At 35.9% G+C, this 24864-nt stretch overlaps 1 protein-coding gene across 4 annotated transcripts in view; it reads right to left on the bottom strand.

Moving 5' to 3' along the window:
• Positions 1 to 874: 874 nt before the first annotated feature.
• ANKRD26 (ankyrin repeat domain 26) overlaps positions 875 to 24864 on the bottom strand; it is a 95560-nt gene continuing 71570 nt past the window's right edge. For all 4 annotated transcript variants that reach the window (XM_023194634.2, XM_023194635.2, XM_023194636.2 and 1 more), the window contains 7 exons: positions 20837 to 20949; positions 19031 to 19160; positions 14590 to 14880; positions 11609 to 11826; positions 9665 to 9893; positions 3644 to 3689; positions 875 to 2468 (listed from right to left, as the gene is read on the bottom strand). In XM_023194634.2, coding sequence (XP_023050402.2) covers positions 2335 to 2468; positions 3644 to 3689; positions 9665 to 9893; positions 11609 to 11826; positions 14590 to 14880; positions 19031 to 19160; positions 20837 to 20949 — 1161 coding nt within the window. In that variant the 3' untranslated portion in view covers positions 875 to 2334. The remainder of the gene's footprint in view (positions 2469 to 3643; positions 3690 to 9664; positions 9894 to 11608; positions 11827 to 14589; positions 14881 to 19030; positions 19161 to 20836; positions 20950 to 24864) is intronic.

The following is a 24864-nucleotide window of genomic DNA, read 5'->3' as shown; positions in this document are numbered from 1 at the left end:
AGGGGGACAGGTTCAGAAGGACACAAAGTCAGCTTGAAATGACTACTGTTGGCCAAATCCAGGGGTATCTGAACACCAAATTAGTAAGCTTTCCCTTCTCCCTCTATTTGTTCACTGGTTTTGTTGTATTTATCAATATAGAAGGGATAAAGGAATAAGAACATCATCATTTGGTAACCATCATAATAATAATTGATTCAAGCACAAATCACCAATGAAAGGCTTGATCTCGTGGCTGAAGTTCTGAGTAGCAGCCAGATATTTACAAAATCTCAAAGTATCTTTATACAAGATACTTATTAAATACAAAGTATATAGTAGCTTTACCATGGACAAACATGGCAGGATGTGGACTTTGATTATCTGAACAAACCAAATAATCAAAGTCAACACTGGCCAGTAATGGAAGCGAGTGACAGCAGATGCCTCCAGATGCTGCACTGCAGAGAACTCAGCCTGCGTGAAAGCCCTGCCCAAATGACACAACCTGAAACTAATCATGAGGAAACATCGTACAAACCAAAATGGAGAGAAAGCCTACAAAACACCTGACCTATACTCTCCAAAAACATAAATGTCATGACAATCAAAGATTGTCATGCAACTGTCCTAGATTAAAGGAGACTAGAGAAACGGGACAATTGGCAACACAACACACCTGGTGAAAATTCCCCATCTTGAATTTTCCTCGGCTATCAAGGATATTTTGGAGACAACTGGCAAAATCTGCATTAGGTCTACAGATTAGATATTAACATTGAGCCAATGTTAACATCCTGATTTTGACCATTAAACTATGTAAGGTAATGTAAGTTATGTAAGGTAATTCCTTGTATTTAGGAAATATGCATTATTTAGAAATAAAGAGGCATCATGTCTGCAACCTGCAAACAGTTCAGAAAAAATATCTGTAATAAGCACCTATATTCATATTTATCTAGAAACAGAGGAGGAGAAGGGGGAGAAAGGATAAAGTAAATGTAGTAAAATGTTAACATTTGGGGAATAATATCCAAAAATTATTTGTACTACCTCTTATAATTTTTCTGTAAGTCTGAAATTGTCAAAATAGAGTATTTCTTAAAAGAAAAATAAATTTTAATAATGATATTAATGAATGATAACCCATTGAATAAAATAAACCATGAACCCATATTGATAGAAGTAAATGAATAAATTGAGGGTTCGATGAGGAACAGAGATATGTACATAGTCTCAAATTACCTCCCCATAAAATACTAATTAACCACAAGGTGAAAAAATAACATTACAGAGGAGAAATTCAGCAGATACCACTGTTAGTTATCAATGCTAACACTGCCAGTAACAGGGGAGGTCAAAACTGTAGGGTCACAGGTAAGATGCAATGAGAAGATCACTGGGTCACTTCTGTGATACTCCTGCCAAAAAATCATGTAATCTAAATCTAATCACCCAATTGAGGGACATTCTATATTACTGGACTTTACTCTTCAAAATACTCAAGGTCATGAAGGTCAAGGAAAAGACTGAGGAACTGTTCCAGACTGAAAGAATCTAAGAGATACAACAACTAAATACAAGCCATGGATTGGAATGGGATCTTTTTGCTATAAAGGACATTACAGAGAAGTAACAAACTAGAATGTATTAATGTTGACTTTCTGATTGCAATGTTTGCACTGTAGTTGCATAGAATGTCCTGACTTGTAGGAATGCCCGCTAAAGTAATCAGGGGTGATGGCATAATGTCAGCAACTTACTCTCAAATGGTTCGGAGGGGAAAGTCTTTGCATTAAACTTTGGAAATTTTCTCTAAATTGAAGACTATTTCCAAAAGGTTAATTAGAAATAAACAAACAGAAAAGGTGAATTAGGCAAATCTTATTTCTCCCTGAGAAGAGCTATATAAATCAGTGCTTAAAATTGTGTATATTTGATGGCACTGTAACAATTGTAATACATCCAAACATGAACAATGACCATAGTTCCTGCACAACAAAATGATGTCTAAGTCCAACTCTAGCACTACATATAGTGATAAAAATTACAAAATACAAATAAGCCATCAATTAACTGCACTAAAGTATTAATGACAACTTCATGGTTTGGCTGTTTAAACAGCTGACATTTGGGCACTCTGAGCATGTAAAACTCAACATTCCTGGTTTTCACTGGCAAAATCCACTTAAAGAAGCCAAGTAACATTGTTTAAAATACTATACAAATTTTGATCTGACACATATGATACAAAAATATTTTCCTTTAATAGAGATTTTTACATGTCATATACTAGTATTTAATGAGAAACAATTAAAATGTAACATAAACAGCCCAGTAATAAAATTTTATCTTTCAGATCATATAATTTTTCTTTAAAACCTGTACATATTCTTTTGAAGCTTTCAAAACCAGATCTTGATTTAGATTTGACTCATCAATAGATCCTAGAGGAGAAGCTATTGATCCAGATTCCAATTCAGCAGCAGCTAAAATGAAAAAGAAAGTATTCTTTACCTAAAAGATTTCAAAGTTAACTAAGTGAAAGTCAGTAAGACAGTTGAGAATTTGGTCAGTTTTAATAAAGAAATATATCTATGCACAACTATTATACAAGATTACTATTAAATATAATTTGCCCATGGTTGCACATTGAATTAATTTATCCTTATGGTTAAATATCAGAGCTTCTCTTCATTCATTTATTCAACAACCATGAGCAAAGTAAGCACTGGAATTACAAGATGAAGATGATATGATCCATCTCTAACAAACATATGCTATAATCTGAAAAAACAGACAAACATACAATTTCCATACAGAGTCACAGATACCATGAGAGGTATAAGACAGGACACTACTAGAACACAGAGAACGGACACCTATCCCAGTTCTGAGTCAATAACGTAGGCTTTTTGATGGAGGCAATGTGTGTAGACTGATACCTGAAGGACAAGGAAAACATGCCAGACAGAATGAAGAAGCAAATGCCAAGAGCTGGAGCTGAGGAAGCTCCCTGTGGAATTCCACGTGGTCTAGGGTGGCTGCATGCCAGAGCAAAGGGGCCCGGAGAACAGCAAGGGGTGAGAAATAAGGCTGAAAGACATGACAAGGACCACATTGATGTGGGTGTTTTTATTCCATGCTAAGGAACTTGGAGCTTCTCCTGAGGGCAAAGGGAAACCAATGACAAAGTAAATGACTGGAGATTTAAAATGTCACCTGTCAGGCGACTGCTTATGAACTGTAATTCCAGACTAGGTATTACTAGGTAAGTCTGGGCTCTTTGGGCCTTAAATCACCACCATACCCCTGAGAAGTTGATGATGCCTTTGTTTTCTAAGAATAATTTCTGCACGCTGGCTACAGTTCTATGGGAATGGCAGAAGTGAAGAAAGTGTAGAGTCGAAAAAAAAAGAGATGCAAAGACTTCTTGAGATTTTTTTAAAGCTATGGAACATGATGAATTAATGAGACAAAGGAAGTATACTCTTCACTATGAATATTTATGTTTTCACATCTTTCATTAGATGTGTGTAAGAAAGAACATTTAATGTAGTATCTATTAGCCAAAAAATGGAAAGGGATCCCACTTACCATTTACAGTTTATTTCAGAAATCAATTAATCAATCTAAATTTAATTCATGAAGTTTGGCAACATACCTTCTTCGAGTTCTCTAGTTATGTTTTTTTCTAACTCCTGCTGCATCTGAAATAAGTCAAAAGTTATTTATAATGTTTAAGTTAGACAAGAGACATTATCATGGGAATGATATATCACTTACAAAACGTGGCCTGTAATACTCTTAAAGACTACATTTAACTCGATTACTTAAATATAAAAATAATCACATAAATAAAATTATAAAATTCCTACTTAAGTTTAGATTTTAAAAATGTGTAATGTTTAATCTGATAAAAAGTACAATTAATATTGGTCTATTGCATATACATAATGTCAGGTGATATTTTCTCTTTTTAGTACAAGGTTAAACAACTGAAGTCATAGTTTGCAATGAACGCATTACTTTGAAATTCTTAGCAAAACTCTGACCTTTATAAAGCTTAATCAGTTTTTTCACTTTAATGGATTTTTCCTTAAAATAAACTTTCTGGTGGGGCACAGTGGCTCAAATCTATAATCCTAGCACTTTGGGAGGCCAAGGCAGGCAGATGGCCTGAGCTCAGAAGTTCTAGACCAGCCTGGGCAACATAGTGAAATTCCGACTCTACTAAAATACAAAAAAAATTAGCCAGGTATGGTGCCGTGCACCTGTAGTCCCAGCTACTCGGGAGGCTGAGGCAGGAGAATTGCTTGAACCCTTTCCACTGACTACTTTTAGAAAATTGAAATTTTAAAGTATGCTCTATGCTATTTTTTGGTACAAAATCATCAATATATACATGAAGAAAGTGATAATATCATAATGTTATGTGAAAATTCTACTGGCAAAAAAGTAAGTGAAAATAAGAATTATCCTACCTATATATTATAAAAGTAACATTTCTTTATTCATGTAAACACAAAGATTTCAGAAAATTTGCTCAAAAAGTGATAAATATAAGTTTGAGCTAGTTTTCCAGCTTAGTTTCTTTGATTCACAACTTGGTAGAATTATAAACAAAAAAATATGTATAGTTCTTTAATTGTAATTTTGATTTCAAAAATTAGTACCAATTTTTTAAACATCTAATTTTATTTATATACTTAACTATGAAATGTGTGGGAATATTTCAAACTATATTGCAAATGGCCCATTTACAGTGTTCTTATTTAAATCTTTTTTATAAAAGGTATTCTCTCTCTAAATACCCAGAACATGGTCTAGAAATAGCACACTATATAGTGAGCATAATAGGTACTTTGTGGTGATAATGATAATATGATATCCAATGCTTTTAAAAATTTAGGTATGAAGATTAAATTTTTTGACTAACAGGTTTCCCAATTTTTTGTTAAGACTGTTTTCCATATATTTCTGTGACAGTAACATTACAGACAGGCCTTATAAAATGAATAATGTGACAACAGCATTAGCAGACAGGTCCTGTAAAAGTAATAACTCAATACCAAATAAAAGAAGAAGCCTTTATTGAACAAATCTTATATTGCTATTCTTTAATAAACATGACATTTTTACATGACTTATATTAAGGAACTACTAATGTAGTTTCTCACTTCTCCTAAATATTTATTTCCTACGTGTAATAAATTTTATTTCTTTATACCCTATTTATAAATACTTTCATAATATGTATATTTTGCTTAGATAAAAATGAAATACTCTTAGCAAATTGCTTACTCTAATACTGAAGAAATCTTAACTGTCTAGACAGAGAATATTTCTTGCGTAACAAATTTAAGTAGAGGTTATTTTCCCCCCCTCACTCTGTTGCCCAGGCTGGAGTGCATTGGCGCAATCTCAGCTCACTGAAACCTCCGCCTCCCAGGTTCAAGCAGTTCTCCTGCCTCAGCTTCCTGAGTAGCTGGGACTACAGGCGCGCATCACCACGTCCAGCTAATTTTTGTATTTTTTAGTAGAGAAGAGGTTTCACCATATTGGACAAGCTAGTCTCGAACTCCTGACCTCGTGATCCACCCACCTGGGCCTTCCAAAGTTCTGGAATTACAGGCATGGGCCACCACGCCCGGCATGGTTAATATTTTACCACATGAATGACAGCTGAGGGCAACTACTTTTGAGAAAAGGACACCAGGTCAGACATAAAGGCTCAAAGGGAAAAGTGGCAGACCCAGAACCCAGGAGGGAGTGGCCCTGGGAGGGACACTCCAAAGCTTAGGAAAAGGGTCTTGTGTGTTGACAAGTCTGGTTTTGTCCTGGCTGATGGGAAACCGGGAAGGTTCTACCTATATTCAAAGTGAAAACTGGCAAATATTAAATGACTTTGAAAAAGTCCCTTTCACTCCTACTTTACCATTAAATCACACATTTAAATCACACATTTTCCTCATATTTCCCTTAATACAAATTTAGAATTATTGTCTCCAGTTAAATAACTTAACACAGTGCCTGATACAGACTATGGAAGAAAAAAGGAGATAAAAATGTATTGGTGACATTAATAACTGTCCTATTGAGGTAGACAAGGTGCCATCAATGGTTTTTGAAATGGATAGAGCAATAGTTTAGGAGAAACTGAACACTGCTAGAGGAAATTAAAAAGCTTAATAAAATGGCCGGGCACGGTGGCTCAAGCCACCCAAGTGCTAATCCCAGCACTTTGGGAGGCCCAGACGGGCGGATCACGAGGTCAGGAGATCGAGACCATCCTGGCTAACACGGTGAAACCCCGTCTCTACTAAAAAAATACAAAAAACTAGCTGGGCGAGGTGGCGGGCGCCTGTACAGTCCCAGTTATTCGGGAGGCTGAGACAGGAGAATGGCGTGAACCCGGGAGGCGGAGCTTGCAGTGAGCTGAGATCCGGCCACTGCACTCCAGCCTGGGCGACAGAGCCAGACTCCGTCTCAAAAAAAAAAAAAAAAAGCTTAATAAATTACTAATCTCTTATGCTAATAATTTAATGCATAATACAAAATCAGAAGCTATTATAGAGTAAAATAAACAAACTATGTTTTATAAAAATGCTCCTCCTTTCTCTATGGACTTTCTGTTTATTTCCAGGTGGGGATTATGCTTCAGATGGTGGAGGTAGCTTGAAGTCCAACATTAATAAAGGGAGTATATCTGCAACTTCATGTATACTTTTTTAAGAATAGGATAAAATTATAGAAGAATAATGTACCAACAAATTTTGGCTAATTGGATTCTTTCATAACTGGTAGTTTTCGAACTGTCCCACAGAAATCTAAGGATCTACAGAGGATATTGCAGGATTAAGGGATAAGGAAGTCACAACTTCAGAGCTCCTAACCCTCCTTTAGCCAGAGGGCTCTACTTCTATCTGTTTTATGGAATATAGTTTCATGCCATTTTTTAAAAGAAAAGTTCTATTCTTCCAAAAAAATTTTTTAAGATATGAAAGTCACACTTGACTTGATAGAATAGTTCCTTTTTAATCTCTTTTATTAAGTCTAACATGGTTTGGCAAACCAGTGCCCCACAAAGAAACCATGTATACCAATGGAATATTTTTCAGCTTATCCAGAAATAGTACAAATAAACACCCCCTTGTCCCCCCAAAAAATCAAGAAAAATTATTTCCTCAAAAATCTTCCCTTACATTGCGTATTTATACACTCTTTCATCATCTTATAAAATGCTGTTACCTGAGTTTTCTGGTAGGAACTAATGAGAAAATTTTATATTTGCATCATGCTTAATAAGTTACAGAAGGTTTCTTGTTGTTGTTTTGGTTTTCTTGAGACAGGGTCTCATCGTCATCCAGGATAGAATACAGAAGCATGATCATAGCTCATTGCAGCCTTTACCTCCTGGGCTCAAGTGATTCTCCTGCCTCAGCCTCCCGAGAAGCTGGGACTACAAGCGTGCATCACCACGCCCAGCTAATTTTTTAAAATTTTTGCAGAAATGAGGTCTCACTATGTCTCACTATGTTTCCCAGGCTGGTCTTGAACTCCTGAGCTCAAGTGATCTTCCTGCTTCGGCTTCCCAAAGTGTTGGGATTATAGGCATGAGCATCTGGCCTACAGAAGTATCTGACATTCATTTTCTTTTTGTACCCAGTAGGACAATTTCATGACCCTGAAGCACTTAGACTGTGATCATCTCATTGTCAAAAAAAACAAGACAAAACTAAGCTAACAAAATGATGAAAAAAATATTAGCTGGCTAGGATCTTGTAATTTATATATTAAAACAATCATTTAATTTGTTCCTTGTTAGCCACTTGGCTGCAGTGCTATCTAAAAAACCTTAGGCTTGCTCTTCTATGATTTGTTAGGACATGAGGCCTGGTAAAGAAACCACACTGAGGTCTCATTTAACATGAGTCTACACTATTTTTGTCTGCATTAAGATCATGAAAATACCATTAACTCTTAAGCTAATGTGCACTGATTAAAATGGATATTTTAATGATACACAACAAGAACTATTTATTTATTTTTGTTCAAACAGATGTTTTATGCATCTTGTAATTTTTTTAAGAGACAGGGTCTTGCTATGTTGCCCAGGCTGGAGTGTGGCGGCTATTCACAGGTGCAATAAAAACACACTACGACCTCAAACTCTCGGGCTCAAGCAATCCTCCTGCCCCAGCCTCCCAAGTAGCTGGGACTACAGGTGTTCACCACTGCAACCACCTTTTGTAATTTGTCCCCCTAGTCAAAAATGGTCAAAAGTTAGACAAGTATCTTAAACTGGATCAAGCATAGTTGAATTATATTTTTTTTCCCTACCAAGTCTACAATTGTTATAACTTGTCATTGTTGAATTCATTTTGAGATCCCCAGAAATGGAGTCATACTATGAGTGAAATCATAAGGTTGGATTGGAAGGTTCCTCTTCAATGGGTTTTCTATTGTCCTAGAAAAGCAAGACAAAACTAAGCTAACAAAATGATGAACATGATATTGGCTAGCTAGGATCTTGCAACTGTAAAGATGGGGACCCTGTGAGGCTTTCCATGAAATTCTGGGTAGGAAGAAAATAATTCTGTTTGATCATACTTATTAAACACTCTTGATATCATTGCCGTCTTAGTCATCAATCATTCAAGTAATGGCACAAGTGAAGTGCGTTTTTTAAATTCACATATTTGCTTAACTATTTAAAAACTGCTGTGCAATTGCCCAGTAATAAATACATTTTACAAAAATTGGGAGAAAAATGCTGTAACAATAGCAACTAAGGATGTAATCCTATGTAACAAAATGACAAAACTTAAAAATACTAATTAATCAGTGTTAGAGGTTTAATTCATAACAAGTATTTATCTTGGAGTTCTTTAAATAATAAATTTCCATATGTGGTTAAGTGTCTGGATGCCCATCATTCACGTATGATTAAGGGTGGAACACTTGAGATGGTGCCAGAAAACCATCAAAGTGCTATCAACCACAGCCAAACTCAAATCCATTAGAAAGAAAGCCAAAGTATCTCAACGTATACCTTTTACTGTCAGGTAATAGGCAATAACATTCCATTTCTAATAAATTCAGCTTTTAAAGAAATTTAAAATGTGACAATTTAGTTACATTTATTGAATAAAGTTAACAAATGGTATCTCTTGAAAGTGAGAGCTCTAGGGACTTAAAAAAAAAAAACTAAAATTTCTGTTTCCTCACTTTATTAGCACAGATAATTATGACCCTTACTTATCAAGCATAAGTCAATTAAACAACTCAGTATTTCACCAAATTAAAAACAAGAATTATATCAGAAATTTGAGGCTAGGCACAGTGGCTCACACCTGTAATCCCAGCACTTCGGGAGGCTGGGGCAGGCAGATCATTTGAGACCACAAGTTTGAGACCAGCCCGGCAATATGTGAAACCCAGTCTCTACTAAAAATATAAAAATTAGCTGGGTGTGGTGGCACACACCTGTAATCCCAGCTACCTGGGAGGCCAAGACACAAGAGTTGCTTGAACCTGGAGGTGGAGGTTGCAGTGAGCCAAGATGGCACCACTGCACTCCAGCCTGGACAACAGAGTAAAACCCTGTCTCAAAAACACAAACAAACAAAGATTTCTTATATGAGAAATTTGAAACCCGAAAGGAAAAAAGAACATAACTAACCTTGCTCAAGTAGTTCTCCAAGCTATTATTTGACGTCCGTGGATTTGAGGAAGAGATCACTAAGTTTTCTCTTGGAATAAGTTTTCTGTTGTGATCTAAACTATTATTAAGATTTCCAACACAAGGTGGCTCCATGACTGGCCTGGTAGTGAGAGTGGTGAACAAAGATCTGCTCTGCTGTTTTTCCATAAGAAGTTTGGTGCTGACCTCTGCTAGCCTTTCATTAGTTCTGTGAAGATTGCAGAAGACACATGCTTAATATTTTACTTTTCCCTAAATGATTCCTAAGAGACTTGCATTTTTAAAAAAGTTACCATACGAGTAAATGAAATTTCCCACTAACCAGTATTTGAATACTGAAAAACGTGTCAAAGCACACCTACTCTATGCAGTTATAATTTTTAGACTGTTCTAAAGAAGTGTATATGTTTCTAGGGTAGTTTCCAACAAACAAGTAATTCAAGCAAAGTAGGGAAGGGAAGAAAATGGCTACCAATGATGTATGGCTTCACAGGTAACACCTGCTGCCTTCTGGAACGCTCCACAGGTAAGATTCCTGAGGATGTCATTAGAAATACTTGTCTTGGCCAGGCGCGGTGGCTCAAGCCTGTAATCCCAGCACTTTGGGAGGCCGAGACGGGCGGATCACGAGGTCAGGAGATCAAGACCATCCTGGCTAACACAGTGAAACCCCGTCTCTACTAAAAAATACAATAAAACTAGCCGGGCAAGGTGGCGGGCACCTGTAGTCCCAGCTACTCGGGAGGCTGAGGCAGGAGAATGGTGTGAACCCGGGAGGCGGAGCTTGCAGTGAGCTGAGATCCGGCCACTGCACTCCAGCCTGGGCGACAGAGCAAGACTCTGTCTCAAAAAAAAAAAAAAAAGAAATACTTGTCTTTAAAGAGTAAATATGTGAGATGATAAATATGTTAATTTGCTTGACTATAATAACCATTTCACTATTCACAAACATATCAAAAACATCGTTTTGATACATACAATTAACAGAACTAAGAACAAAGGAAAAAGCCCAGCTAAAAATACTTGTATTTAGTAAATCAGTTTAGAGATTAAAAAAAAAAAAATCCTCAAGACATGTGCAAGCATTTGCTTTCACCACCCTTTTACATTTATTTCACCCATTATCTGGAAAAATATTAGGCATCTGGCACCAAGGAATAATTCAGAGCAAAAAATGCTAGGGGAAAAGAAGATAGCTGAGTTGATGATCAAAATAACTAAAAAGCCTCAAAGGCAGTTAGCTCCTAACATTGTTCCCAAGGCATCAGAGGTGGGGCCTGACCTGTTTTCCACACACTCCCTCAGGCCGACCAAGGTGTTATTTTTAACCACTTTATGAATTATACTTCCCTTCATCCCTACGTTAATCATTCCCTATTTCACTAGCATACCTTTAAGTAGTAGAAAAACTACACAGGATAGTTTGTCTCACAGCGCCCTCTAGTGCTAACACCAGATATCACAATCAAGGAAAGTTCATTTATGGGGTGCCAGAATGTGCAGAGTAGTAGTGATACTTGACCCTTCTGGTTTAAGTTGTAATTTTCCAAAAAACAGCCCAACTCATTAATAATTACATTTATGGCAATGCTGATAAACAATCTGATGACAATGTCAATGTCTAAATTAACAAAGTTTCAAAAGCACACAGCTGAAAGACATAGATCTAGTTAACTACATAAGAATATTAATGGAAAAGCCATTAAAAAAACAAACAAACAAACAAAAAAAAAACAGAGGAAAGACATAAACTGTCCTGGACTCACATTTTAAAGGTAAGTTAATTTACTAACATTTTCCAAAATTATATTACCTAGTTAGCTTTCACTTCCCATTAATCTCACAAACCTATCTCACTAAGAATTATACTTTCAAGGCAAATGAATGAGCTTAATTTATTTCCTATTCTATGTTTTGACTTACTTGTTTAGTTTATTTGACAAAGATCTTCTAACTTTTAATTCTTCTAGATAGAGTTGCTTATATTTTTCCAGTTCGGTTTTATTAAAGTCTTCTTGAGAAGTTTTTATTTTGGAGAGTTCAGATTCCAGATCTTTAATTCTGAGTTCCATCTGACTTTTCATTGAAGCAAAATTATTCTCTCTTAACTGCTCTAAGTTTTCTTGAGATGCTGCTTGTGCCTAAAACAAATTAAAAGCATATGTTTTTAAAATATATTAAAAATATATAACCTGAGTAAAACCATGGCCACCTACTCGGTGTTTAAGGGCTGTTTTGTTTTTAACCCAAACTCCAAAAGAGAAAGATTTCTGTGTCAACAGGCATTGGTCAAAGAGATAAGAGGATACTCCAGGGCTCTAATTGAAACGGGAATCCAAATACACCTTCCAAAGAAATGAAAGTGAGTTTCTACTAGAGAAGCATTTTCATCCTTGATGAAGTAATCAAAACAATAAAGGCTGACTGGCAACCCAGATGTCTAACGATGGGGGGAAATGTTATATGGAAAATAAAAAATAATTGGTAACATAAGGAAAACCTAAGAAAGAAAATGACTACAAATGTGTAGGTATTTTCGAATGAAAATCATATAAAAATTATTTGTGTTAAAATATATTCATGGAAGACTTGAATATGCTTAAAAATTGTGATGTGATATTCCATATTATGAATATACTTGGCAAAGTAAATTAAAGCAATCATCTGTATGGAAGATACAGGAACTTAGAGCTTCTTAGGGATAAATGCTGTGCACATCAATACATGTTGAGAAAAAAGCCCAAGGTCTTGGATCTTTTACAGTAATTCTACCTGCTGGAGCATAAGGTTATGGAATCACTCGGACCACAAGTAAAGGAATGTGGAGTGTGATCCTGAGCCTGACTAGCTCTATGGCTTGGGGCCTGCTGTTTAACCTTTCCCTAGGTCTCTTCATCTGTAAAATGAGAAACTATACTGGCTTATCACTAAGATTTCTCCCTATTCTCATTCCATGTCTCTAAGAGCTAACATGTAGAGCTTTGTAAGACTTTCGTAAATACCATGTGAAGAAACCTGTGTTATCATGGATAACACCACCTTGGCCTTGTAGATTGTGTTCCAAGACTCCTATCTCTCAGGAGCCTGAGGGAAGGGAAAAAGCTGAGAATGAGTAGCGAAGACTTTCTACTCTCACAACGGCTACATATTTTCAAGTGGCCCAGATTTGCTCTCTGTTAATCTTCAAATGCTTTCTACCAGTTTGCACCCTCCATCCTCTCTCATAAGCACAGGGGTCCTGCACAGTTCTCAATCGCTCTTTATCCCAACTAAAATAAATTTGTTAAATTATTGAGTTTTAATGACGCATAGACACACAAACTCGTGTTATTAAGGAAGTAGATTTTCATCACTCACTCAGACACACACACTCACGCACTCATATACCCATGTGGGTAAGAGAGGAAAGACATTTCTTTGGCTTTGTTTATTTTAGAGACAGGGTCTCAGTCTACTGCCTATGGTTCAGTTCAGTGGCACAATCATAGCTCACTGCAGCCTTGAAAACTCCTGGGCTTAAATGATCCTCTCACCTCAGCCTCCCAAGTACTTGGGACTACAGCCATGCACCACCACGCCTGGTTAATTATTTTTTTAAATTTTCTGTAGCGACAGGGTCTCACTTTGTTGCCCAGGTTGGTCTTGAACTCCTGGGCTCAAGTGGTTCTCCTGCTCTCAGCCCTCAAAGTGTCAGGATTACAGGTGTGAGCTACCATGCCCAGCCTAATTTGTTTGTTTGTTTTGTATTTGAGATGGAGTCTAGCTCTCACCATCTCACCTCACTGCAACCTCCGCCTCCCAGATTCAAGCAATTCTCCTGCCTCAGTCTCCCAAGTAACTGGGAATACAGGCATGCACCACCATGCCTGGCTAATTACTTTTAAAAAAAATTTTAGTAGATATGGGTTTCCACTATGTTGGCCAGGCTGGTCTCGAACTCCTGACCTCGTGATCCGCCCACCTCGGCTTCCCGAAGTGCTGGGATTACAGGCATAAGCCACAGTGCCCAGCTTTGTTTCTTTTTTTTTTTTCAAGGCAAAAACAACACAAGTTGTCTTAAAGTCCCAGTCCCAACACAAGCTGTCTTAAAAACAACACAAGTTGTCTTAAAGAGGGTGGTTATTCAAGTATATACTTGGGTCAAACTGTTAAAATCGCTGTGTTTATTTGTACATTATACCTCAACAAAATTTCATTTATATATAACCTGGGTAATTATGGTGTATTTTTTTTCCTTTACTTTTGAGTTAGTGATTCAGAGAGTAATTTTAAATATGTGAAAAAACAAGCTTAAGTTTAAAATATTTATCAGCCAGGTTTGGTGGCTTATGCCTGTAATCTCAGCACTTTGGGAGACCTAAGCAGGAGCATCACCTGAAGCCAAGAGTTTGAGACCAGTCTGGGTAACAAAGTGAGACTCTATTTTTATAAGAATTAAAAATTTAGCCAGGCATCGTGATGTGCACCTGTAGTCCCAGCTATCCAGGAGGCTGAGGTATAAACATTTGAATCATTGTTTCATTAGCACTCATGAACTTTGATAATTTAAAGAATAATAAAATTAATTAAAAATTTTAAAAAGTGAACAATGTAATTTAAGAACAATTCAAGAATACGGTATAATTTCTAAATCACAGTATTTTCTTTTCCTGATGATTTTGTTTTATGCCAACTGGTCTTAATAGTCAAATAATTCTCTAATGAAAATCATTATTCTAAATCATCAATTGAGTTACAATAATGATGGAAACTCAAATATCTCAAGGGAGAAACAGATGCCATCATCCTTCTAGAAATCTACAGAACAAATTGCTATAAGGGATGTAGAGGAAACACATATAATGTATTTATCCAAAATACAATTTGCAGTGAAATGAATGAAGGCACACTACACATAAACTAACCTGTAAAAATAGATTGACTTCTTTTAATTTTTCTACTATTTCCTGTCTTGCTCTTTCTTCAATCTCCTGTTTATACTGTTTGACTTGACCAAGTTCTACCATATTCCTTTCTATATGACTTCTCAGGTTGATCACTTCTTGTTCCAACTTCTTTTTATTCTTCTGCAGTTTTTCACATTTCTTTTGTATTGTTTTCATAGATAACAACTCCTGTTGAAGAACTTGATTCTTTGTATCCAGATGTAGACATTTGGAACCTGCAGTCTCCAGTTCTGCTGTAAGATCATCAATCTGAATGAAGACAAAATAATATAGTGTGATAATGAAGGAAGTAGCCTGAGAACAGCCTAACATAAAACCAAGAACAAATTTTGAAATAAATTAAACTGCAATAAAATGTCACCTGAAACATAGAAGATTCTTCAAATGTGGACCCTTAAATTACTCAGAAAATCAACAAAGTCAAAGCCACCAGGAGTCACAAAAATATATTCCTTATTTTCAGCATCTTGGCCACACAACATTTGCACTTGATCTTCAACTTGTATTTTTCTATGATTGTTCCATGTCTTTCCTCCTTACATGGCTCTAAGGGGTAGCAGAAAGTCTCCTACTGCTTCCCCCATAAACACCCCCTATAATTTCTAAAAAAGTTTTAGGGACCTCCTATTGAGTTATTTAGGCCTCATAAAAAAATGGCTCCCAGAATAAGAGTGTAATTAATGAATCCTGTAATATAGATTCTAATGCCATAAGCCTTTTCCTGAGCTGCAAATGTTTTATGCTAATTTGACTTGCATTCCAAGGGGAAATAATTATTGGTGTTAAGGCCACAGGATAAGGAACCTAGAAATAAATTCATATATTTACAGCCAACTGATTTTAAACAAAGGTGCTAAGAACATACATTGGGGAAAGGACATCCTCTTCAACAAATGGTGCTGGGAAAACTGTATATCCACATGCAGAAGAATGAAACTAGGCCCTTATCGAACACCATATAGTAAAATCAACTCAAAATGGATCTAAGATGTAAAAAAGTAAGACCTTGAAACTATAAAACTACTAGAAGAAGAGATAGGGATAATTGCTTCAGGACACTGGTCTAGGCAAGATTTTATGGCTATTTTTCAAAAGTATAGCCAAAAAACCAAAAATAGACAAATGAGACAATATTAAACTGAAAAGCTTCTGCACAGCAAAGGAAATAATTAAGAGTGAAGACACAAGCTGTAGAATGGAAGAAGCTATTTATAAACTATTCCAGCGTGGGTGCTTGGGGTGCTTGCCCCAACCAAAGTTCCAGCCAACGGCCACCATCAGCAACCAGACACATTAGTGCACAAACCAGAAGATTCCAGTCCTCCTCTATCTAAAAGTTTTAATTCTTCTAGATAGAGTTGCTTATATTTTTCCAGTTCAGTTTTACTAAAGTCTTCTTGAGAAATTTTTATTTTGGTGAGTTCCAATTCCAGATCTTTAATTCTGAGTTCCACCTGGAGAAAAAACTTTCTCCTCGATAGCTCTTAGGTCTTTCTCCTGGTTATCTGCTTAACACTGTTTGCCATAAATAAATTAATCTCAACATTTATTAGATTCTACTTTAAATGAGACTAATTTCTCCTGTGTAAGTTATTATGTTTCTTATTGTCTATTTTTGTAACATACATTTTTTCTGCTTATTGCTTCCTAACAAAGTACCCAAAATTTATGGCTTAAAACAACGTTTATTCTGTTCAGGAACCTTGGTTTGGGAAAATCTTGGCTAGGACAGCTTGTCTCTGTTCCCCTCAGGTTCCCCGGACACAGCTCAAAGCCTGGGGGACTGGAACTCCAAGGCTGCCTTTGTGTCCTGAGTTTCCTCCCAAGATCAGGCTTGGTTCCAAGGGCAAGGAATCTGAGATAGGAAGCCTCTTCTAACCTAATGCCTAAGTCACATGTTGTCAACTTTACCACATTCTATTCACTAGAATGTGAATAGAATTCTGAGGTTGGCCCATGTTCTAGTTTATCTTGGGATGAATATTTTTTCCTTTTTAGTTGACACATAACATTATACATATTTATGGCTACAGAGATATTTTAATAGATGTATACAATGTATAAGCGGATTAGCATATCTATCACTTCAAATATTTATCATTTCTTTGTCTTGTGAACATTCAGAATCCTCTCTTTTTAGCTTTTTGAAAAAACACAATAAATATATTTAACTGTATTTGCCCTGTGGTGCTATAGAACACCAGAACGCATTCCTCCTACCTAGCTCTAATTTGGTAGCCATCATCCAACACCTCCTCCCTTCCCCACCCCTTTGCCCACCTCTCCTCCCTCCTGCTTTTCCCAGCCTCTAATACTCACAGTTCTACTCTCTACTTCCATGAGCTCAGTTTTCTTTTTAGCACTTGCACATGAGTGAGAAACTCAGATATTTATCCTCCTTGCCTGACCTATTTCACTTATAATGTTACTGACATGATTTCATTCTTTTTTTTATGGCTGAATAGTATTCCATTGTGTATATACACCACATCTTTTTTTTTTTTTTTGGAGACAGATTTTCACTCTTGTCGCCCAGGCTGGAGTGCAATGGTGCAATCCTGGCTCACTGCAACCTCCCCCTCCTGGGTTCAAGGAATTCTCCTGCTTCAGCCTCCCGAGTAGCTGGGACTACAGGCATATGCCACTATGCCCAGCTAATTTTTTTGCATTTTTGGTAGAGACGTGGTTTTGCCATTTTGTCAAGGCTTGTCTCGAACTCCTGACTTCAGGTGAGTGGCCCACCTTGACTTCCAAAGTGGCTGGAATTACAGGTATGAGCCACCGTGCCCAGCCTCCAAATCTTTTTATTAAAAAAAAAAAAAAATTCCATTTTTAGATTGAAAGGGTACACATGCAGGCTTGTTACTATACTGCAAGATGCCGAGGTTTGGACTTCTACTGATCCTGTCACCCAGATTCTGAACACATTTCTTGGTACAGATTCCACATTCTTGGAAACCTCAGGGTCTGCTGTTTTCATCTTTATGTATCTGTATACACCGTATTTTTCTTTTCCATTGTCTATGGACATTGGTTGAGTCCACATCTTAGCTACTGTGATTAGTACTGCAATCAACATGGGAATGCAGATATCCCTCTGATATGCTGATTTCCTTTTTCCTGGATAAATACCTGATAGTAGAATGACTACATCATATGGCAGTTTTATTTTTAGTTTTTTGAAAAAACTCCACATGGTTTTTTATAATGGCTGTACTACTTTACATTCCCACCAACAATGTCTAAGAGTTCCCTGTTCTCTGCAGCCCTGCTAGCATTTGTTATTTTTTGTCTTTTGATAGTAGCGATTCTAACTGGAATAAGATCGTATCACTTGGTGGTTTTGATGTACACTTCCCTGATGATTAGTGATGTTGAGTTTTTTTCCCATATACCTTTTGGCCATTCGTGTGTCTTCTTATGAGAAATGTCTGTTTCAGATTTTTTGCCTACTTTTGAATTAGATTATTTATTCTTTTTGCTGTCGACTTGAGTTCCTTGTATATTCTGGATATTAGTCCCTTGTCAAATGAATAGTTTATTTTTTTGACTTTTTTTAATAATAGCCTTCCTGGCAAGTATGAGATGGTATCTTGTTGAGGTTTTGATTTGCATTTCTTTAATGATCAATGACGTTGAGCTTTTTATCATGTTTGTTTGGCTGCATGTATGTCTTCTTTTGAGAAGTGTCTATTCACATCCTTTGCCCACTTTTTAATGGGGTTGTTTTTTCCTTGTAAATTTGTGTAAGTTCCTTACAGATGCCGGATATAAGACCTCTGACAGATGCATAGTTTGCAAAAATTTTCTCCCATTCTGTAGGTTGTCTGTTTACTCTGCTGATACTTCCTTTGCTCTGTAGAAGCTCTTTAGTTTAGTTAGATTCTGTCAATTTTTGCTTTTGTTGAAATTGCTTTTGGTGTCTTGGCCATGAAATCTTTGCCCGTTCCTATGTCCAGAGCTAGAAGCCATTATCCTTAGTAAACTAACACAGGAAGAGAAAACCAAATACTGCAAGTTCTCACTACTAAGTGGGAGCTAGCTAAATGATTAGAACACATGGATACATGGAGGGGAACAACAGACACTGGGGCCTCCTAGAGGATGGAGGATGAGAGAAGGGAGAGGAATCAGGAAAAACAACTAATGGGCACTAGGCTTAATACCCAGGTGACAAAATAATCTATACAACAAACTCCCGTAACATAAGTTTAACTATATAACAAACCTGCCCATGTACCCCTGAACTTTAAAAAAAAAAAAAAAGTTTTCTTTATTAGTATCAAGTCCCTAAAGTTAAAAAAAACAAAATCTTTATTTCACTGTTCAAAGCATTGAGAGGTCTGTATTTTCCAAAATTAAGTGATTTTTTTTGGTCCCAAAACTTATTAAAAATTACCTTATGTTTTAGCTTATTAATCTGAATATCCATTTCAAATTGACTAGATTTTAAATCTCCATGAAAACTAAATTCTCCATTTTCATATTCATTTAACTTCTTTCTTGTCATTTTTAAGAGGTTCTTAAATCTGCAGGAAGGTACAAAATGAGTAACTCAAGTTTTAAAAAGGCAAACATTTAATAATTATTGAAACAGATATGTTTTAGCATATTAGAGACACAAATGTATAAATCATGATTCTCTCGTTTATTTCAATCTGACATAGTTTGAAAACACTCTAATGAAATTATAATCTTAGGTAAATAATGTGAAGAAAAATTATATGACATATATGGCAGATTAAGAGTTAATACTGTAATCACATCGAGTTTTTGTAAATTATTCCTATCCATTTTAATATGTTAATATAAAACATTAACCTGTTATCAAATATTAGCTATAACCCAGAGATCAGTGTCCAAGGTGAAGACGAAAAACATATTTAGGCTGAACTTAGTGGCTCATGCTTAAAATCCCAGCACTCTGGGATGCCACGCCAGGCGGATCACTTGAGCTCAGGAGTTCAAGACCATCCTGGCCAAGATGGTGAAACCTCGTCTCTACTGAAAAGACAAAAATTAGCTGGGCGTGGTGGTGCATGTTTACAATCTCAGCTACTCAGGAGCTGAGCCAGGAGAATTGCTTGAACCCAGGAGGTGGAGGTTGCAGTGAGCTGTGACTGCACCACCGCACTCCAGCCTGGGCAACAGAGAGACTCCCGAAAAAAGAAAAGAAAAGCATATACATACTTATACATAAATGGTTGGAAAAGACATAAAAATACATTTGATATCCACTGACCACAGTTTATAAGAATAAAAGTACAAAAAAAAGAAAGTACACACAAAAAACATCAAGATCATTCAAAGTAGACAAGAGACAGGAAAGAAAACATCTTTGATGTCTGAGTTAAGGGGAAAAGGAAACAGTTTTAGAAGAAAGGAAATGAGCAGAGAGAGCATGTCAGAAGAGATCTAGAAATCTTTGCTACCACAATGCTAACAAAGTAAAAGGGATGCAAAACCATGTCAGAGAAAGACAATGAGAGAAAAATAGTAATTAGAATCGCAACAAACGTAAGTACTCAGCAAATAAATAGAAAAAGCCTTGTTGGGGCTTCCAAGACAACGGGTAACATTCCATTTTTAAATCTGGATAGTAAAAACACGATTGTTCATTTTACTCTTAAATCATACATAGATGTGTATATGTATGAGGCATATGTGTTTTAAAACAAACAGAAGTTTAATAACATGTATACCTCAGGTACACATGGGAGCTATCCATGGGAAATTTCCATGAGTAAATTTCCATGATATATTTTATGACTAGACACACACACACACACACACAAGAGGCAGAAAGAAAGCATAAGCTAAATCAAGATAATTTTTGATGTGATACAGATAGGTTTTCAGATATTAAAAGATCTGAATATCTTTGGACACTACCAAAGAGAGAAAGATTACCAAAGAGAATGAAAATATCTTCAGAAATAAAAGTTCGAAGTAAAAGATGAAGAGAGAAGTTGACATTATACGCCAAAGGCATTGTTACTGTTTTCAAAATCAATGAAGACTAAGTGTAATATTTAGGCATTCAAAGTTTCAGATTGTGCTGCAACTTTCTAAAACAATTTTAAAAGAATAATTTCATTAAGAAAAAGTAGATATTAAATGAATTTGTATCTAGTTTTGAATAAAGTAAAATTATAGTTAATCAATTAATGAATGGTTAAAATGATCTGAAATACTAAAATCTTACCCAGTTATCTCTCTTTCTAATTCAACATTTTTCTTCATTTCTTGATCCAAATTACATTCCAGAGACTGTTTTAATTCCGTAAGTTTCTTTAATTGTTCCTTTTCATCTTCAGACTTTGAAACAAAATATTTTCAATTATTTTTAAAACTCTAAAAACACTTTTGTTCTTAAAACTATCACTTCTCATGAGTTCATGAGTAACATATGTTTAGGCAGGTTTATAAAACACAGTTTATAAACTGTTTATCAGTTTATAAACCTGATACCAATAAGAACAGATTTCAAAAATGACTTTTCTTAAAACAGCTCATATTTCTTCTCTGGAACTTAAATTACCAAAATTTATTTGTTAAAAATAGAAGTTTTTACACATAAAATACTAAGTGTTAATGAAATTTTTAAAAACAGTTATTTTAGATGTATGTTCTCCTTTCTAAAGTTGCTCTAGAAACATTGTCATCAATAGTTCAAGATATTCCAGTTTTTGTTAAAACCAAATCTTACTAAGAAAATTTTTAGAAAACCTTCATCTGCTTCCCATTACATTTTTTATATACACCTGACTTCAAGATGAGCTATCTCTCATTCGTTATAAACATTCTTCCATGAGTTTCAATTTTTCCTTTTCTATTAACCATTTCTCTTTAAATAAAGTTTGTCTTCTCCACAATAAACAAAAACATAACTTTTGCCTGATTCTTGTGGCATTTTTTTTTTTTTTGCACTTTTAGGAGTTTAATTAATAATGGGTATCTTTATGACATTCAAACATCTGAATATTTGAATATCTTTGAATAGCTATTCAAAATAAATAAACATTACCAAGGATAACATAGGCAAGATAAGGCACAAAACATAAAAAGAGATAAAAATATCTGTCTAATGCACACTGAACTTAAATAAAAGTTCGAAGTAAAAGATGAAGAGAGAAGTTGACATTATACGCCAAAGTGACATTAACACTTAAAAATGATGAAAATAGCAAATGTTATGCTATGTACAACAAATAAAAAATAAAAAACTCAGCATGCATCAATCCAATAAAAATCTTACAATAAAACCTCAGCATACATCAATGCAAAAACAAAATCATCCCGTTTTTCCACTGGACTTTCCTTTTTGTTTGTTTGTTTACGTAATAGGGTCTCACTCTGTCAACCAAGCTGTAGTGCAATGGTGCAATCATAGTTCACTGCAGCCTTGAACTCCAGGGCTCAAGCAATCCTCCCACCTCAGCCTCCTCAGTAGCTAGGAGAACAGGCGTGCACCACCACACTGGCTAACTTATTTTATATTTTTTAGAGACAGAGTCTTGCTATGCTGCCCAGGCTGGTCTCAATTCCTAGTCTGAAGCAATCCTCCTGCCTCAGTCTCCTAAAGCACTGGGATTACAGGTGTCAGCTACAGTGCTCGCCAGACTCTATTATTTTTTAATACATGGTCTCATCTAGAGATCTACTTTTTCATCACTTGTCTTCTTTTATACTAAAATCTAATTTTCAATCTTATAATTCTCATTTTAAAACTCTGAAAATCATCAAGGCCCTATTGTTTAATCTTTAATCTGCTTTACTTCTCAGCAGCAACTACTAACAGTGACCATACCCTCTCCCAGACTGCTCTGACCCCACTTCATTTCTAAATGCAGCAGCCCCTCATGCTGAGTTCTGTCCCCTTCCATTTCTCTTCTAAATTCTCTAAGAGCTCCTTAAATCTCAAGGCTTCATCCCAGATTCCCTAATCTAGATTTCCATCCCACACCTCTTTCCTGAGGTCTCTTCCTTCTGGTTCACTTCCATAAACAATTAATATTCTCAACCACACACCCATAAACCATTACTTGGTGCAGATTCCTTTTGTAGATAGCTAATTTTGTACATTTTATGTTGATTCTTATTAGTGTTATTTTGAGTATAGTGCTATTTTTTCATCTTGGGTGGGCACACTCACCCTTAGGATGTCAACCAGCATACTTTTTCTTTTATAATGCCAAACTTTTCCGCAAGGGACAGATTATTGATTGTTTGCCTCTGCTTTCTTTTGAATAATTCCCTTTTCCATAAAGACATGAGATGAGAACCTTTTGGAAAAGTTAGGGGCTATTGATGAGTTGGATGAAAGCTGTCTCTATTAAATTTTTGATTCACAGTGTACACTTCAAAGTGTACTAATAATTATATGCCATATTCCTTACTCATTTCTATGGGAATCTACAGAAAATCCCGCATTATTTTTGAATACGCTTAGCAGGTTTTCAGTACTTTTACTAAATTTTCCATTTCTGAGACGTTGATATTTTCCTGGAAGACACCCATATAAGGGGATGTCCCCCCCACCCCCACACTCTCATTCACAGGAGACTTCATATCAATATATTGCCATGTCACTTGTGTGAAAAGGATGCCAATAAAGTAGGACTAACACATGAAATCTAGAAAAAAATCTTGTCGATGTTTCTTCTGATAGGTATATCTGTATAGGAGAGTTGCATAAATCTTCCTATTGTGACTTCAAGAAACATTAGTAGAAGCATCAACCTCATTGCTCCACTTCAGTATTCACAATGCAACCTTCTGATCTTCATTTCTACATAGGAAAGTGTGAATGACCAGAGAATCCTGTTCTGATTGTTAAACATCAAGCAGAACATCAATAAATACATCATTAAATTGGTACATCAATAAACTGGTATTGTGGATTACATAGCCAACTTTTCTGAGACTAGACTGTTTCGTTTTTTTTAGTTTTTTTTTTGAGACGGAGTTTCGCTCTGTCACCCAGGCTAGAGCGCAATGGCGCAATCTTGGCTCACTGTAACCTCCACTTCCTGGGTTCAAGCGATTCTCCTGCCTCAGCCTCCTGAGTAGCTGGGATTACAGGTACCTGCCACCATGCCTGGCATGAGTAAGGAATATGGCAAATTTTTGCATTTACAGTAGAGATAGGGTTTTGCCATGTTGGCCAGGCTGGTCTCAAACTCCTAACCTCAGGTGATCCACCCCGTCTCAGCTTCCCAAAGTGCTGGAATTACAAGCATGAGCCACTGTGCCTGGAAGGGACTGTTAAGGTTTTGAAAGACTGATGAACACAGATAAATGGGAAAAAAAGTTTCTGAATCTGCAGTGCTAGGAGCACTGTGTTCTTCTGTGATGTCCTGCTGGAGCAGCCATTTCTACTTTTTCACAGGTTTCTCTTTTAAAATCCAAAGAGAAAAACACATTACTTTGGGGAAAAAATGCTTGTATAATGACCTAGTATCCATTCTTGATGAGGAATACAAATTTAGATTAAAAAAGAAATTCAAATTGTAGATCAAATCATTACTCAAATTTCTTAAAATTTCAAAAGACATTATAAGTATTAGCAGGGACTCACAATCGTACACCAATGTCCGTAGCAGCATTACTCACAATAAGCAAAAGACAGAAATAATCCAAATGTCCATCAATGGATGAATGAACAAACAAAATGTACAGAAAAAACAGTTTTTAGGCGATCACAATCTTTTATATTAAAAATCTTACTACCAAACTCATTAATGTTATGAATTCAGTCAACTTCTATAACGTTAAGACTTGTACTAATAGTAGCAAGCGGTATTACCATGAATACAATAAATACTTTTATCAATGAAGATTATCATATTATCTAAAATATTCTTACATACAGATAGTCCCAAACTTACAACAGTCCAACTTACGGTTTTTCGACTATAAGAGCGTGTGAAACCACTACAAGTTGAATTGACTTACCAGGGGTCAACTTATTAATACATTTTGACTTTACAATGGTGTGAAACCATCACAATTTCAACAAACTTCAAATCTTGAATTTTGATCTTTTCCCTGGCTAGCAATATGTGGTATATGAGATATTCAATACTTTATTATTAGACTTTGTGTTAGATGATTTTGTCAAACTGTAGGCTAATGTAAGTGTTCAGAGCAGGTTTAAGGCTAAGCTATCATGTTGGTAGGTGTATTAAATTTCATCTTATAATATTTTCAACTTATAATGTGTTTATGAGG

This window comes from Piliocolobus tephrosceles, chromosome 9 (genome assembly GCF_002776525.5).
Source record: "Piliocolobus tephrosceles isolate RC106 chromosome 9, ASM277652v3, whole genome shotgun sequence".
In the NCBI taxonomy this organism is placed as follows: Eukaryota; Metazoa; Chordata; class Mammalia; order Primates; family Cercopithecidae; genus Piliocolobus; species Piliocolobus tephrosceles.
The sequence above is the reverse complement of the archived record's forward strand: the minus strand, read 5'-3'. Positions and strand labels throughout refer to the sequence as shown.